Source organism: Marmota flaviventris, chromosome 6, assembly GCF_047511675.1.
Source record: "Marmota flaviventris isolate mMarFla1 chromosome 6, mMarFla1.hap1, whole genome shotgun sequence".
In the NCBI taxonomy this organism is placed as follows: domain Eukaryota; kingdom Metazoa; phylum Chordata; class Mammalia; order Rodentia; family Sciuridae; genus Marmota; species Marmota flaviventris.
The window spans coordinates 110,862,349-110,880,227 of NC_092503.1; the positions used below are offsets into that span (position 1 = coordinate 110,862,349).

A 17,879-nucleotide genomic window follows, 5' to 3' on the forward strand; every position below is an offset into this window, starting at 1 on the left:
TACCCAAGCAGAGGAAATCACTAGCTTGGGGAGGACCTATGGCCTCACATACAGTGGGGAGTCTTTGCTCCACCCCACCTACCCTGGTGGGCACTAGCCCTGGTTCTCTTCATCCCTCTCCCTGGGATTCAATGACTCCAAGAGTAAAATAAAATGGTTGGACAGATAGCATTTTCCAAATGGTGGTTTACATAACAATTTTTGGTGGTTTATGATAAACGTGTTTAATAGTTAAATGTTTTAAAGTAAGTTACAAAAAAAGCCAACTAGTACAAACCCATAATTCTCACATTTTTTCATATAAAAAAGTTAACTTTGCTTTGTTTTCTCAGTACTGGGAATTGAACTCAGGGGTGCTTTACCACTGAGCTACTTCCCAGTCCTTTTTATTTTTTATTTTAAGACAGGGTCTCACTAAGTTGCCTAGGTTGGCCTTGAACCTGTGATCCTCCTGCCTCAGTCTCCAAGTAGCTGGGATTATAGGCATGTGCCACCACATCCAAGGTGTCAATTTATAAAAACATCAAGAGAATAATACCATAGGCAGGACCACAGGCGAGACACAATCTGTATGGAGGTAGCCTAGCACACAGGGGACACCCTAGACAGTATTTCCACCTATGCTCTGCCATCTCTTACATGCTAGGGTTCATAGACATCAGGGTCACCACCTGGCTATCACCAAGGCTCAGAACAGGCCTGGTGACATGTAATGAAGCAAGATCATCTGTAACTAAGGCAACATACCCAGCGTGGTAATGGGCTGCAGGCTGGCCCGTGGGAAGTGCATCTTATCACTTGTGCTGTGACGCTTGTTGGTGGCTGCAGAGCCAGAGCCCAAACTAGTCAAAGCCACTTCTTCCTGGATCTCTGCTGAGGTTTGCCCATTCTGCAAAGGCCCACCTGGAAACATGGGACACGGGGGCATGTCAGAATGAGACCTAACACTCCAGCTACCATGGGGACCTCAGATCTTTCCCTGTCTCCCTTGCTTGCCATGTGGGGCCAATCACCTTGTTCCATGTGATAGGGTCAATGCCACTGACAAATTGATGAGGCTGAGAGGAGAAGCAGGGATGGGTTTCTCTTAGTATATGACCACTTACTGATGTAGCTGATTACGACCTCTGAAATAACACACTGCAGAAGTCTGAACCACCAGTCCCTGAACACCAAATTTCAATCAGGGCTTTTCTGTTCATGGGGCCTCCTATGGGCATGGTCCTAACAGCCACAAGGGGGAAATCACAATGGGGGAAACCCAAGCCCTGCTCTGAACGCCTAAGCTGATAGGAGACCCACAAATGACCCTAGGGAGTGCCCTGTCAGGGGAAGAGGTTAGGAAGATAGACATAAAGAGATTGCCCTTGGGGGACTGTCAGACATGGGGGGAGAGATGTGCTACAGAAACATGTATGCATATACTGGATCGTATGTGTCATTTCGTGCTGGGAGATGCCTGGGAAACAGGCAGTGGTCAAGAGGTTCCAATGAGGAAGAATTGAGTGAGGCTGTTCAGAAGCTAAGGCCCTGGGAACAGGCCAACACCAGGCTTCCAGCTGGGGTGGGACAGTCCCAGTTCCAACACAGACCTTCAGTGCCAGGGCTTACTCCTCTGTGGCGAGGGAGGGGTCCACCTCCAGGGGTCCTCACCATTCAGGCACTCCATCTCCGGCTCCTCACCCTCAGGCTGCTTCTGCAGGCGCTTGGCTTTGCAGCGCTTCTTGCAATAGAACATGAGGCCCAGCACCGCGATGATATAGGCCACAGCAGCGCCCACTGACAGCCCAATGGTCTGGATCATCTTGTAAGGAGGAGGGCTGCCTGGGCCCTCGGAATCTTCCAGCACGGGCTTATCTAGAGACACATAGATGAGTTTGGACAGGGGCTACTGCAGCAAACCAAGCCCTGTTTCTCTACTAAACCATCCCACCTCACATATGACAACTTCTAGATATTTCTTGGCCTAATAAAGTCAGAGAGACAGGGGAAGTTCACTACCTTTACTGGCTTTAATGAGGGCCAGCAGGTCCTTGTACCCATGAAGGTCACTGAAGCTCTGAAGGAGATGAGCCCAGTGATTCCCCAACTGGCTGTGCATCAGAACTCAAGACAGGGATATATATGAAAAATTCCTCTCAGGGAGCCACCACAAACCCACACTATTAACAAGTTTCCTAAGTGACTCGATATTGTAAGCAAGTCCTGAAGAACATTTAGAAGCTTCCAATTTAGAATCCTAGTCATGGCCTAGCAGAGAGCAGGGATCTCAATAAGCCTATGTGTACAAGGGGTCTGCTAGTCTAGGGGCTTTCAATGGCATATGGAGAAAGCTCCAAGGGGTCATCAGCTGAACTGAAGGCAAGAGGAGTCCATAAAAGATCCCTCAGGGGCTGGGGATGTGGCTCAAGCAGTAACACGCTCGCTTGGCATGCGCGGGGCGCTGGGTTCGATCCTCAGGACCACATAAAAATAAAATAAAGATGTTGGGTCCGCCGAAAACTGAAAAATAAATATTTAAAAATTCTCTCTCTCTCTTTAAAAAAAAAAAAAAGGATCCCTCAGTTCTCACGTGTACCCCAACAGCTTCAACCAAGGGTCTGGCTACTTCATTTTCATTCATTTAAGCTTCCACATAATATGCTATTTAGAAAAACAATTATTCTGCTAAATCAAGAGTTTGTGAACCTTTCATTTAAACCCTTCTATGGGCTGGGGCTATAGCTCAGTGGTAGAGCACTTGACCAGGATGTGTGAGGCATTGGGTTCAAGCTTTAGCACACATGAAAATAAATAAATAAAAGAAAGATATTGTATCTACCTACAACTAAAAAAATAAAAAAGGAACCCCTATCTTACAGATGCAGAAACAAGTCCCCAAATGGGAGCTACCGCCTCCAAGGGCATAGAGCTGGTTAGCAGAAGTCTGATCCAGGGCCTTTTTACCTGACTCATCATCCTTTGGTCCTGCAGGCCAAAGCCACCTTGTCCTACTACATCCTGACATGATCCCCTCCCCACCCACTCAGGTAGCTGTATGGCTGCTGCAAAGACCCAAGGAGAAACATTTTAGGAAGAGGACACTCCCCTCCCCACCCAACATACACATCCCGGCTGCAGAACGTTAAATAAATGACAGTAATCCTAAGCAAGGAATCTAAGAATGTGCCATGGCACAGTGGAGGGGAAACTGCTGAGTCTCCTCCCCCATCACAAAAAGGATGCCTTCTATGTATGATGAGAAAGAAGCCTGGCTGCACCACTTCTGTGCAAGACACCCCCCTGGGCCATACCCACAACGTAGAGGGGGGCCTCCGTGTGTTTGATGTTGCAGCTGTTGCCTGCAATGCAGGTGTAGCGGCCTGAGTCCTCGGGGGCCACATCATGGATCACAAGGGAGCCGTTCTGGAAGATGTGCATCCTGCCCAGAGAGAACAACAGCACTGCCCACCTGGCCAGCTTCTGAGCCAGAACTGCAGAAGAGGTAAAGTGGGTGTGGAAGGGAGGATGTTCTACCTGGGTCCTAGCTTGGTAGGATCTAGGATGCGGTCTTTGCCCTTCCACTGAATGAGTGGCTTGGGGTCCCCCTGGGCCTCACACCGCAGCAGGGCCGTGTGGCCCTGGTACACGGTTGTGCGCTCTGGCTCTACCTTGAAGGTGATGAAAACTGGATGGGAAGAGACCAGCAAGGGATAGGAGTGGTGAGCAAATCGGGCCAATAAGGGGATAGGCTGTGACCCCCCAGAAGGCCTGCCAGCCCTGACTGGTCACACCTGCTACAGTGAGCTGAACATGTGCACGGATCTGGCCCTGTGGCCCATTGGAGGCAATGCAAGTGTAGTTTCCAGCGTCATCTCTGGTCACCCGGGCAAAGTGCAGGGTACCAGCATTGTCGGTCACCCACTCCGGAAGACTGCTCCCATCTGCAGGGAAAAGGAAGGGACATTATGGGATGGACCAGAATTACAATGGGTGGCTGGCAATGCCCTCAGTCACCCACCTCTACTCAAAAATAAGCCATCACTCCTTATTACCATAGACAAAGTCCAAACTTGTGGCAAGGCGCAGTGGCACATGCCTTTAATCCCAGCAGCTTGAGAGGCTGAGGCAGGAGGATTGAGAGTTCAAAGCTAACCTCAGTAACTTAGCAAGGCCCTAAGCAATGTAGTGAGACCCTGTCTCTAAATAGAATATAAAAAAAGGCTAAGGATGTGGCTCAGTAGTTTTAAGTGCCCCTGAGTTTAATCCCTGACACCAAAAACAAAAAAAACAAACAAACTTCTGTGCCAGATGTTGAAGTCCACCACTATTTTTTTTTCCCCAATTACCAGTCTCACCTTCTCCTACTGCCCATGCAACATTCCACTCTGCCAAACTGGACTTCTGAGTAGAACAAAGGTTGGCTTTGTTTTCATCACACTGCCTGTCACTCCTCACTCCTAGAACCAACCCATTCTTGCTATCTGCTAATATCTCAGCCTCCAGATTCATTTTGAGTCCCACATCCCTTGCAGAACCTACAACCCTACTCCCACTCGTACTGTTAGTGGGAATATAAAAATTGATCCAGGATGCAGTGGTGCATGCTCATAATCCCAGCAACTTGAGAGGCTGAAGCAGGAGGATCACAAGTTCAAGACCAGCCTTAGCAACTTAGAGAGGCCTTAAGCAATTTAATGAGACTCTGTCTCAAAATAAAAAATAAAAATAAAAAGGGCTGTGGATGTGGCTCAGTGACTAGGTACCCCTGGGTTCAATCACTTGTACCAAAAGAACAAAACAGCTGGGCACAGTGGCACACACCTATGATCACAGCTATTTGGGAAGCTGAGGCAGGAGGATTGCAAGTTTAAGATCAGTCTCAGCAACTTAGTGAGGTCTTAGGGAACTTAGCAAAACCCTGTCTCAAAATAGAAATAAAAAGGGCTGTGGATGTGGCTGGGTTGTAAGCACACCTGGGTTCAATCTCCAGTAGCAAAGAAAACAAAACTGGCCAATCCCTTTAAAAAACAATTTGGCAACTCACAATCCCCTGCTTTTTTTTTTTTTTTTTTTTTTTGCAGTATTGGGGATAGAACCCATGGGCCTTCTACCACTGAGTTGCATTGCTGGCCCTTTTTATTTTGAGACAGGGTCTTGTTAACTTAACCAAGATGGTTTCAAACTTGTGATCGTACTGCCTCAGCCTCCCAAGTAGGCTTTCACCACCACACCCAGCTGTTCAAACTCTTTTATACATAATTATTCCATTTCTGGAACTCTTTCCCAAAGGAGGCAGGAGGATCACAAGTTTGAGGCTAATGTGGGCTATTTAGTAAGACCTAGTCTCAAAATAAAAATAAAAAGAGCCAGAGATGTAGCTCAGTGGTAGATTGCTTGTCTAGCATGTGCAAAAGCCCTGGGTTCCATCCCTAGTATCACCACTGCCCCCCCCCCACAAAAAAAAGGAAAAGAAAGAAAAGAGAAAACTCAGGCATAGAAGCATATGCCTGAAATCCTAGCAAGAGGAGAATCACAAATTTGAAGCGAGCCTGGGCAACTAAGTAAAACTCGAAATAAAATTTTTAAAAAGGGCTGGAAACATAGCTCAGTCTTAAAGCCTTCCTGGGTTCAATCTGCTAGTACTGCAAAAATAAGTAAATAAAATTAAAAAAATATAATAAATGACATATAGTTGGGCTGGGGGTGTAGCTCAGTGGTAAAGTGCTTACCTAGCACATGAGAGGTTTTGGGTTTGGTCCCCAACACCACACAAAAATTTGATTTTTAGGGGCTGGTGTTGTGGCTCAGTGGTTGAGCACTTGCCTAGCATATGTGAGGCACTGGATTTGATTCTTAGCACAACATATAAATAAATGAATAAAATAAAGATCCATCAACAACTAAAAAAATTTGGTTTTTTTGAAACATAATATATAGTTATTATCTGTACCTTGTTTCTAAAATAAGCCACATCTTACTCATCAAGCTGAATAAGTGAAAACTATATATATATATATATATATATATATATAATAAATTGCTACGTAAAAACAAAGAGGCACAGAAAAAGGACATACACTCAAGAAAATGGATAATGGGATTACCATCCCCACCCCCTTCTCAAAATTTTCTAAAGGAGGCCACATTACTTATGTCAGAAAGAAAAAAATAAGACTTCACAGCACTGTCTTGATTGACCCAACCACTTGCTGCCTTGAGACGTCTTCCGTTTTGTCCAACGCTGCAATTTGACCCTTTCTGGATCTGGCTTTTCCTTCATAACTGGATTACACATCAGACCTATATCTCTCGTCTATCCTCACATTTCCTGGTGTGGTACTGGGCACTCAATGGGCTCTCAGACATGCACACCTATTAGTGGACTGCCCTGCCTCCCATGTACAAGATACCCACCTGCCCGTACCCACTTAATTGTGGGCTTCTCTCGGCCGGTGGCTGAGCAGGGCACAGTAGCCTCCTTATCAAACTCCATGCACTGCTGTGGCTGGGGTGGCGGCGTGAACTTGAGCTTTTCTGTTTCAACAGAAGGCAGGCAGATGGGGAGAAAGAAGAGAAACTGAGGCAGCTAAAGGCCAGGGGCAGACCCGCTACTCCTTCCCCATCACTTTCCTGCCCAGACGGCCAGGCACTCTCCCCGCACATCACACATGCTGGCTCACCCAGCACTTGGACACGGGCCTGGGCCTCAATGCTGCCGGCTGGAGTGCTGCTCACACAGCGGTACCATGTCCCGTCGTACACCTCCACGCTGTTGATGCGCAAGGTCCCATTCTTAGAGATCTCGAACCTCGAGTCCTGCAGCACATGGTCAAGAGGTACAGCAAGTGAACCCACACAACAGCTCCCTGCAGGCGGCCTCAGAGGGAAGAGAGCTCTTGGGGTGAGCAGAGACGAAAGCAGCAGAAGGAAATCCCCTCGTATGGCACATCCACCAGCAACCTTCTCATCTCACCTCAGAGATAAGCATCTGGTTCCGGTACCAGATGACCATGGGTTTAGGTGTGGCTTGGGTTAGGCAATGCAAGTAGCCTGGTTTGCCTTCCTCTAGCTGGCTGTCTTGGGGCTTCTTCAGCCATGTGGGCACAGCTAGAGGGACAGGAAAGAACAGGGAAGGCTGTTTAACAGTTCCCCAGGGCTGGGGATATAGCTCAGTTGGTAGAGTGCTTACCGTGCATGCACAAGGCCCTGGGTTCAATCCCCAGCACCACCAAAACAAACAAAAAACAAACAAACAAAACAAAACAAAAAAAACCCCCAGGTCTCCAGAGCCAAAGGACACACCCCCAAGAAGTTCTAATATCCCACTGGGCCCTGAGTTCAGAAGTCAGAGGCTGCTTGGGTGATTACTGCAGCAATAAGCTCTTAGGGTAATTCCAGCTCCTTTCCAACACTATCTTAGTTAATGTCACAATAAACCCCCAAGGTAAATATTCTTCTATTTCATTGCTAAGAAAACAGGTTCAAAGAAGTAATGGTGATTGGCTAATACATGAGAGAGATGGGATTTAAAATGCTGGTGTATGTAACTCCAATACCCTGGCTCTGAATTCCTCCACAACGTGCCAAGGCTCAGTGCTCAGATACCTGTTCTACTCTAGCCATAGTAGCTCCCCTAAACGATCTCATCCAATCCATGACCTTCAATAACAAACCTATACCCTGACTCCGATTGCCCACCCCCACCATGAGCTTCAGACTTGTAATACAGATGCCTACTATACACAGCTGCCAAATGGAAATTCAGGCATTCAAGCTTCGTGAGTATAAAGGAGAACACATCATTTCCACCAAAATCTGTTAGGCTGCTTGCAATGATAGCTGTCAACTGTCTTCCCATCCATTTCATCTCCTTAATGTGATGGTAACACTTTCCCCACCAAAAGACACCCCATTTCTCTACTCCCTGGAAGGTGGAATCTGGGTGGCCAGTGACTTGCCTTGTCCAACAGAACATAATGAAAGGGCTGCAGCTCCTGCTTTTGCACTCTTGGAATCTAGCTTCCACATGAGCAAGACTGGCCTAGCTAACTGGAGAAGAAGGCTCTGTCAATTGCCAGACTTGTGAATGAGGTCATCCGGGACTAGCCTGCCACCAGCTGAGCTATGAACTGACCACAAACGTGTGGGAGCCCAGTTGACAGCACATGGAGCTGAAACCCCCGACAGAATCAAAAGCAAATCAACCGGGTTTAGGAGTGCCTTATTATGTGGCAGTGGAAAACTGATAACACTTTAATACAAGCTGAAGTCCTCGCTAAGTCCTTACAAGGTCTCTACCTCTCCAATGACCTTAGCTGCTCTCACCACCATTTATTCAGCTCAGGCCTGCACGCTATGCTGTTCCTCCAATTCATAAATCCATTTCTGTCTTGGGATCTATCATGTGGCTGGTTCTCTCCTTAAGTACAAACTCAAATGCTACCATCTACTGAGGTCTTCCCTAAACTTCCCTTCATCCCATCCTGGTCCTCTCTGTCACTTACCCTATGTTAGTTTTTCTTTATAGCTGTACTGCCACTTAAAAATTATATATTTGTTCATTCAACTGTTTTTCTCATTTTCTTCATCTCCCCACTAGAAGAAAAGCCCCACAAGCGGAGGAGTGTTTGCTTTGCTCCCCACTGCATTTCCAGTCCCAGAAGAGTAGCTAGCATGGAGAAGGCACTCACCTAATCTCTGCTGGTCTAGACGCAGTTCTGGCTTGCCGTTCTCCAAACTCTACCTTCTACCAAGCAGCAACTGAACCAGCCTTGCTTTTATCAGGCACCCTTCTCAAATTCCACAGGCCTCCCTTTTGAAAGTTACACAGAACACCCAGCATGGCTCATTCAGTGAATGATCAAGACCTGTAGTTCCCAAACTTGGGCATACAGAAGCACTTGTTAAAGACACCTCTGCAGATGGAGAGTAGGGCCCTGAAGTCTGAATATTTAAAAGAATCCCAAATGAAGAAATGACCACAGACCCCGTTGGAGAAGAGCTGACTGCAGCTTGTATTTGTCTGCATGTTGCTGTGTAAGTGTCCTGAGCACCTGTTCCCTGTGTGCTGCAGCTTCCCACTTGAACCAGTACCGGAACATGAGAGAGAGCACATCTTTTGAGATTCCAGTATCATATTTATGGGAATAACACCATCACAACTTTACATTTACAGAGTCCTTTTCATGTTCAAATCTTTGCAAATTTACCCACGTGAAAAGATTAGTAATGTAAAGGTAAGTGGAAGACACAGATAACAAAACAGTCTGCACATGTATGTGCCTTTGGGTATACTATAGTTTGTATTATATATCCTTTGAAACTATCACAAAAGCTTGCAATGAGATATGATATAAAGAAATAGAAAACAAAAATAAATAAATCCTACTGAACACAGTGGCGTATACCTGACAATCCCAGCTACTCAGGCTGAGGAAGGAGGATTAAAAATTTGAGGCCAACCTGGGCAATTTAGTGAGACCCTATCTCAAAATAAAATTTTTTAAAAGGGCTGAAGTTGTAGCTTAGTGGTATAGCACCTGCCTAACATATTTAAGGCCCTAGGCTCAATCCCCAGTATGACTAATCAACCAAATAAATAAATCCCTATATCTATCGCAAGGTATATACAAGGCTTTATCCTATGTGTTTTTGGTCATATCTATTGCTCCCCCCACTTTTTTATTGGTACTGAGGTTGAACCAGGGGTGCTATTTCATTGAGCTACACCCCTAGTCCTTTATTTTTTTATTTTTGAGACAGGGTCTCTCTACATTGCTGAAGCTAGCCTCAGGTTTCTAAGTTGTTGGGATTACAGATGTGTACCACCTGCCCCTGGCTAGTAAGTAATATATTTATTAAAGAAACTTATAAAATATAACAAATATGAGAAATTAAAACACAGTGAAAATCATCTATTATTTTGTCCACCATTACTTCCTGAAAAAGAAAAATAGGATTTTTTTTAAAAAAATATTGTTTTAGTTGTCAATGGACCTTTATTTAATTTATTTATTGCAGTGCTAAGAATCGAACCCAGTGCCTCATGCATGCACACTGAGCCACAACTCCAGAACCAAAAAAGATCTTTTTTATATACTGCATTTGATCTTTCCAACAACCTTGTAAGGTAGATAGTGGGTTATTGACCCACTTTATGTATGAGGTGACTGAGGCCTAGCAAGGCAGATGACATGCTATCCATGGTTATTCTACTCATTAGAAACTGAGTGGACCCAGGTCTCCAGACTCCCAGTCAAGTGCTCTTTCCTCTGCGGCAAAAGGACCATTTTCCTGTGAGTGCTGTAACTATTTCCTCTGATGTGCTATGCCAAACTTTGTGCCTGGCTCCCCACTTTCTCCCAACATCACCTCCCAGCCGGTGACCGATCCCCAAGGCTGGGGGGCCTAGAGCTAAGAGGGCCTCAGTTGAGCACCAAAGAAGGCTTCGTGTATTACACCAGAGTCCAAGCCCTCCTACGACATGGGCTTCCCTCCACTTCTCCTCAACCTTCAGAGAAAATGGACTCACTGGCCACAGTGATGTTGAGGTCCTGTCGCCGTTGACCAGCCAGGTTGGCTGCATGGCAGGTGTAGACACCAGCATCGTTCTCGGCAGTAATGGCAAACACCAGTTCATGGTCCTTCTGGTAGACTCTGCCATGGGTAGGCAGTCGGACTCCTGCATGCTCCCACCATACACTGGGCTCTGGCAGACCCTGGGGAGGCACACATGCCACACGCTCCTCGCTGCCAGCTGTGAACACCCGTGGCTCAAATGGTAGCATGTCTTCAATCTCTGCAGGGTTGTAAGGGGAAGGTTACCAGCCTGATTTCTGTGAGTCCTGGGATACATGATGTTTTCCCCCAGCAAGCCCGGGGCCCCTTCCAGTCACAAATCCTCCCCTGTAGCCCTCTATACCACCTCTTACTAGCCCTATCCTCCTCCTCCCTCTGCCCTCCCGCTGGTAGCTGAGTGAAAAGAGGAGCCTAAATATCTACATGTCACTGCAGCACCAAGGGCTCACCTGCCAGGTGAAGCTTGGCCTCTAGGATGATGGGTGGACCCCTCTGTCCCTGGCCAATGCAGCGGTAGGTTCCTGCATTGCGTGGTCGGACCTGGGTCAGCAGCAGGGACCCATTGGCAAACACCGTGGCTCTGCGGAGATGTGGGGGACTACAAAGGGGAGAGAGGGCTATTTGGAAGAAGTGGCCCATAGGCCTCCTTCTGGAAGGGCATACAATGGAATTCTATCCTGCAGAGGTCAGGAATGTCCTCAAGCCTAAAGCCAGGCCATGAGCCTCAGAGCCTAAGGATCCACACCCTCAAGAACCAGGGTCATGCCTGACACTACAAAAGTGCTATCTGCTTTCCTAGAGCCTGGGCAAGGAGCAGAAGTCCCAACAGAGGGACTAGATGCTCCTAGAACCTCTGGAGGTATTTGCCTCCTCCAAAAAGTGTGTAAGTGTGTGCATGTGTAGTGTGAATAGTGTTTTTGCCTTAGACCTTTTTATCCAGAAGGTGATCACATAGGTCCCGTGTCCCTCCCACCCTTGGATCTCTTAACTCTCTTCCTCATCCCAGAAGACCCAGGGGGAAGGCTGGAGGGGGAAGAAAGCCATCCCTAGCTCACAGGGTGCCTTCATATGACTCTTCCCTTTGTTGGACTCATTTTGTAAAAACAAAACATTATACTGCCATCTTCTGGAAATACGAAGTAATACACGTACAAATCCATGATATCTGTTATTTGAACTAAATCTGCATCTCCTTGGGAGAACATATGTACAGTCCACAACCTGTTTCACAGTACTGGAAGGCTCCCAGCCAGATGTCTTACCGACTGCGGTTGTTGATTGGAGTATCATCCTCAAAGACCCACTGCAGGTTTGGGGGTGGTTGGGCTGAGAACTGACAATGAAACATGGCCTCCTCATTCCTTGCCACTACCACATTCTGGGGTGCCAGCACCACCCTGGCAAAGCTTTCATCTGCAATGAGTAGAAGTGCAGCAAGGTCAGCAGGCAGGGTAGTAAGGCCTCTCCTATCTTGGCCTCGCCTCTTCTGACCCCAAGCCAGGCTTACCTGCAATGCTCAAGGAGAAGTTCTGGCTGCTGCAGGCCTGGCCAAAGGCATTGTGGGCACAGCAAGAATAGAGGCCACTGTGATCAGGACTGGCCGGTCGAAGGGTCAGATTCCGCTCCCTGCTGCTGACTGTGTGGTTGCTCTGGCTGTCGGAGAGGGGGATCCCATCTCGGAACCACTGGTAGGTGGGCCTGTGGGGCAGAGGAGGTCAGTAGCAAGGAGGAAGGGATATTCAGCGGACAGGACAGAGAGACCCTCAGTCTACAAATGGAGAAACTGAGACCTGAGGAGGGGAAGTGCACAAAGGCACACATCATTCAGGGACAGAATCAGAGTGAGATTCCAGATCTCTCAGTTCTCAGAATCTAGGCTCACTCAGCACACAGTGCTGGCCCTCCTCCAATCCCCAGGGGCTGGCATGGGGCAACTAGGGACAGGCGAAGAGCACTGGTCAGGGGAGCAAGGTCCAACTGCAGAGGCTAGGATTTGGGGGGACATCCTGCTTGTCTAGAACAGCCCTCTCTCATCCACCCTCCTTGGCTCCTTACCGAGGGTGCCCGTCAATGTGACAACGAAGCGTGACCTGGGTCTGTGGCTGGATCTCAGCTTCTGAGGCTGGATGCTTCAGGACCACAGGACCTGCCTCAATCCCTATAGCAGAGGCCACAGTGGCAGTGAGGTCAGAGCAGCAGCAGAGGGGAAGCAGGAAAATCAGGAAACCACTGAATTGTAAGGCTCTGGATACAGTGACCACTGAGGCCCTGGCTGGTCAGGCCTGAAATGTGGCAGGCTGCCTCACGGCCCCTCCCGCAGCAGAAGATAAATGGGCCAAGACTTGAAGGGGGAAAAAATACTTTTGGAAAAAATGAGATTCTCAGTAGAGTATGTGCTTAGCATGGGTTCAATCCCCAGCAAGAAATGGAGACTTCTAACTTCTTCTTATCTATGTAAGCAGAAAGAACTGACCACAACTGCACTGTCTTCCCCTTTCAACGGGCAATGAGAAAAACTGAGCAAAGGTGGTGAAGGTGGTGTCCCCAAAGCTCAATAGTTAAGGATCTGACAAGGGTCCCAGGTACTGTCCCCAGGTTCTCACATTTGATGTTGAAGGTGGCATTGGTACTTCGGACTTCCTCTCCGGTGACATTATCCCGAGCCACACATTGGAAGGCACCAGAGTCCTGCAGCCGGTCCACAGCTACAAAGCTCAGGCTGTTTCCCTCGGCAAAACGCCGTTCAGTATCTTGGACAGGGGCCCCGTTGAGCAGCCAGTACAGATGCACTGGGCCCGTGGCTTGGACTTTACAGAAGAGCAGGGCCCGGCGCCCCTGCAGTGCATCCTGGGAGGACGGCTCCTTGATGAAGACAATGTCTGCCTGGATACCTGCAGATGGGGACACAGAAGAGGCAGGATCAGGAGTTGCAGCTTCTGGCTGAACACAGCCCACCATGTATAAAGAAGGAATGGGGTTGTGTACACAAGACATTTCCAATAAATACAGGGATGAAAAATCACATTACCACAACTGGCAAGGATCCACTAAGGAACTTAAACTGCTGGATGCTCTGCAGAATATAAAGATGGTGCCCTCCTTACAACACCTGCAGGACCAGATCCTGGGAGGTCTGGAAGACAAGCTGAGGAGCAGAGCACAACAGCAGGCAACCTGGCCCCTGACCCCATCAGGATCAAGACACTGAGCAAAGTTAAATCCTAGGAAGATCATCTGCACTCACACACTCACTGAGGGTACTGGTGGAAGTAGCCAGGGGACAGAGAAGCTTTGAAGCCCACTTAAAGGTGCTTACCAGTCCAACATTCCTGAGGGGCTTCCCCATCACTGGGAAAGCCAATATTCTCTAAAAACCTGGGCTATTGCCAAAGGCATGCCAAGGTCACCCTTGTGTCCTGTGTGCTATCCCCAAGAATCTGTGAGTCAAGTGGTACCAGGTTTTCACCTGAAGCCATTCCCCCTCCAGCACCACCATTGTTCAGCTGTGGCCAGAGAGGAAGGACCAACCACAGACAAGGGGGCCCTATGACCAAAGGTGGAACAGCAGTCAGTGGGAACAAAGGAAAGAGAAGCCTATACTGAGCACAGATGGGGTACGAAGGCGGAGGGCAGGGCTGGGCAAGTGGGCGGCTGGTTACAATGGCAGCAGGAATAACACTGGGCTTTCAACTGGCCCATGTGGGCGCCCTGCAGAGGCCTAAAACTGCTGGGCCTTGAACATGGAAGAGGATGCTCCCACTGCCCAGAAGAAGCAGGCTCTGCTCTCAGCCAAACTAGGACGTACAAGGACAAGGAGACTCACAGGGTCTCAAACCAACGGAGACTAATTGTGGCCCAGAGACCACCCTTCCAAGACCCTGGAAGTGGGGTTTGGTTCTTTAAGGCATGAAGTCGGTGTCAAAATAAGACCAGGGCTGGGTCCAGATGAGGGATTGTCCTGGTGTTGATCCATCTGCCAACCTGCCAGCCCACATCTCCCAATACAAAACAGTTGTGGAGCTAGAAGCAGCCCAGAGCACCCCTATTACTTCTCCATGGAGCACTGTGCTTCTCTGAGTGGACAATTCACCGGGGTGGGCCATCCACTTCCACTGTGGGTTAACATCCCATTTGTTAACCCACAGTGGAAGTTAACAAATCTGCCTCCAGGCACTGCTGAGCACCCCTACTCACCATGCTAATCCAAATACACCCCTACACATTTCCAAATGCTACACCAGGGTATGGCCCTGCCCCAGCCTCACATTTTGATCCAACTTCCTTATAGTACAGATGGGTAAATCCAGGCCCAGAAATGCAAAAGATATGCCCAAGATCAGACAGCTCACATATGGCAAAGCCAGGATCGCAACACAAAGAAGCCAAGTCCCAGCTCCACACTCTTCCCAGCCCCACCCTGGAAGTATCTGATCCTACAATGGGGAGTCAGTCACCTTCCCTACAGTCAGCAAGAGAAGTAGACAATGCCAGGCTCACAAAGGCAACCAGAGAACACTGGCTGAACTGAAATAACCTGGAGGCAATGTGGGGCAAGACCTGGCATCTGGAATACTTCCTGACCACTTCTCATGACACATGCAGGCAGACTTAGGCTGCGGCACCAGTGGATCTCTATAAATGTGACTCACCAAAATCTTGGGCTCCTCAACCTTGAACTCTCAAGATACTAATCAAAAATCAAAGAGAGATCTCCTGCTTTCAAAGTGTGGGTGAACCCCACTTTACCCACTCAGCTTCTGCAGGTATGTTGGGAAGCCAGAAGCCTCACTCACACAAGGATGGTTAAGGGTTTGGATTCAGGCAGGTTGGGCTCAAATCCTGTCACAATTAGTGTGTCTGACCTTGGGCAAGTGACAGAGCCTCCTCTGCCTCGTTCATGAGGGTATCACGGGTTCTCAGTGTATTAATTTGTGAAGTGCCTTGGCCAGAGTTCACCTGCAGTAAATGGCAACTACTGTTAAAAAGCCCCATGATCGTCCTTCCTGCTCAAGGATTTGAATCCTAAGAGCATTAGAAAGCTCCCCTCTTGCCAGGGCCCAGGACCTGGAGAGGAGAGAGCCACCAGAGCAGAGGAGAGGTCTGAAGAGAACCACCTGGTGGTAAATGGGATGGAGGAAGGCCCTGGGGTGCAAGAACTGCAGAATACTTGCCATAGAGACCCAAGTTGTAAGAAGAGCCAGCATAACTCAGAGGGACCCCAGCTCAGCTCAGCCCCAGCCACCCCCACCTCTGCCTCCAGCATCTCATCCTGGGGCCTGGGCTGGGCTGCTCCATGGCTGTGGTGAGAGATGCTGCATTCCCAGACTGCCACTCAGAGCCCCCTGCGCCCCCACGACAAGGCCTGGGAAACATCAAAGCCAGCCCCGCGGGGGCCTCTGTCCTGACGTCAGCTCACAGCAGGTCCTGGTTAGTGCTTGGCTGGGGCAGACTTAGATGTTTCAAAAGGCAGGGAGAGCAGCCTCCAGGCTTCTCCCAGTCCCTGCTGTGAGCAACTCAGCCAAGAGACTCCTCACTCAGGAGGCTGGCCTAGTGCTGTGGCACCCATATTTGCTCAGGAGACAGTCTGAATGTGCCTGGTCTGGTCTTCTGTATGGCTTAAGGAAATACGGGGCTGTTGCTCTGCTGGGGGGAAATGGGCAGGAAACTCAGAAGCAGCCTAGGAGTCCCCAGCAACAATGGCAGACTTCAGGAAAGAAGGGCTGGAACATAAGGGGCTCTTCAGAAGTTTTGCTGATGCTGATGACAAGAAAGAGAGGAGAACAATGACAGAGAAAGACAAGTTTTTTTTGAAACAGAGGTAACACCTGCTTCAAGGTGGCACATTCCTGCCCCTTCTTCCTAATTTGAGGATGCCCTAGGGCTGTGGTCTGGAAGCACTCTGGTTCTGGGCCTCCAAACCTGCCCCTGCTCTTAAGACTGAGCCTCACCACACACCAGCATCACCCCTACCACACACGCGCCCTCATAGAGTCACCTGGAGGCAGCCTGCTCAATAGCGAGCTCTGCTGCTGCCCCACAGCCCTGCCCCTGCCCCTCCCTAGCAACGCCACCTCATGTGACCTCCCTGCACCTTTCTCCATGCTATGAAATGTGGATACCTGGCCTAGCAGACAGGCAGCGTGAGGGCTAAGTGGGTTCATGTTGGGAAAGCCCACATATAGCACGGAGTTCGGTCAGCCACTTCCCAGGTAGGAGCTTGTCCCACTGTGCATAGTGGACCCCAGAAGTCCCTTGGCAATGACAGGCAGATGGAGCCATATGCTCATACCAGGCACCCACCCCGACAAGCTGAATCTTTGAACCCAATAGGGAAACTTCCAAGCCATGTCCTTGGTCCCTAACAGCTATCCAGACACAGACACTTGCCCTGCTTGCGTCTTCAGCCCCAGCCCTGCAAAACAGGGCCAGTGGGCAGCAGCCCAACTCCCCCAGCAAGCGTCTGGTCTGGTGCCCACCCTCCTGATTGCTCTCTGGGCTCCAGGCCCAGTAAACCGTGTATATATAAGTGTGTGCACACACATGTGTAAACAAGAATGCTATGGGGAGCAGTGAGCAGCAGGAAGTTTTTCCTAAGTACTCCAGCTCTAAGTAATTCTGGCTACTTTAGTCTTAAGAGTACCCATCTCAACTACTCAGCTCTCAGGAGCTGGTCCTCCTGGTCTACGAAAACCATCCCCAGAACTGACACAGGCCCCAGAACTACCAGACATGACTACCTCCTCTCCTTTTATGAAAGAAAATTCCATTCTTTGGACAGATGCCTCAAGACTGGGCTGAGACACCAATGTCCTGGTTAGTGAGGAATTTCATGCTGCCAAAACTCCCCCAGGAGTATGCTCCAGAAGAGCATGGGCACTTCGCATGGTGCTATGTGTGTGATCATCTGAGTGACTGTGATCCCTCCCACATACCTGGCTGACTCCTCCACAACCAGGGCACACCAAAGACTCAGTTGCTGACCTGTGGAGGACATCCCGAATTCTAGGTGGCCCCTAGGACCCACCAAAGTGGCTCCTGTTAGTGCAAACAGGCCCAAGGAAGAGCAGCACCAGGGCACAGGCTGGGACATGCAGCCCTCAGGTTCCCTGACCCATGAGAAAACTGTTGTCCTCACAGGACTCCACCATCTAGAAACTTTATTTTTCCATATTTTTATTGGTGCATTATAATTAGTACATAATAGTGGGATTTGTTGTAACATATTCTTACATGCACACTATGCATGCAAACAATATAATTTGACCAATATCATTCCCCAGCATTTTCCTTTCCCTCCCCTCTTCCTGGTCCCTTTCTTC

At 48.8% G+C, this 17,879-nt stretch overlaps 1 protein-coding gene across 1 annotated transcript in view; it reads right to left on the reverse strand.

Annotated features, from left to right (window-relative positions):
• Nucleotides 1–17,879, reverse strand: part of Ptk7 (protein tyrosine kinase 7 (inactive)) — a 67,645-nt gene that overhangs the window by 10,947 nt on the left and 38,819 nt on the right. Inside the window, exons 2-15 of the mRNA XM_027950452.3 lie at nucleotides 13,164–13,451; nucleotides 12,616–12,718; nucleotides 12,068–12,258; nucleotides 11,823–11,973; nucleotides 11,010–11,158; nucleotides 10,514–10,780; nucleotides 6,956–7,089; nucleotides 6,663–6,798; nucleotides 6,397–6,516; nucleotides 3,774–3,923; nucleotides 3,517–3,667; nucleotides 3,294–3,421; nucleotides 1,654–1,857; nucleotides 748–903 (exon numbers count right to left, since the gene is read on the reverse strand). Of these exons, the coding sequence (XP_027806253.2) occupies nucleotides 748–903; nucleotides 1,654–1,857; nucleotides 3,294–3,421; nucleotides 3,517–3,667; nucleotides 3,774–3,923; nucleotides 6,397–6,516; nucleotides 6,663–6,798; nucleotides 6,956–7,089; nucleotides 10,514–10,780; nucleotides 11,010–11,158; nucleotides 11,823–11,973; nucleotides 12,068–12,258; nucleotides 12,616–12,718; nucleotides 13,164–13,451 (2,328 nt within the window). The remainder of the gene's footprint in view (nucleotides 1–747; nucleotides 904–1,653; nucleotides 1,858–3,293; nucleotides 3,422–3,516; nucleotides 3,668–3,773; nucleotides 3,924–6,396; nucleotides 6,517–6,662; nucleotides 6,799–6,955; nucleotides 7,090–10,513; nucleotides 10,781–11,009; nucleotides 11,159–11,822; nucleotides 11,974–12,067; nucleotides 12,259–12,615; nucleotides 12,719–13,163; nucleotides 13,452–17,879) is intronic.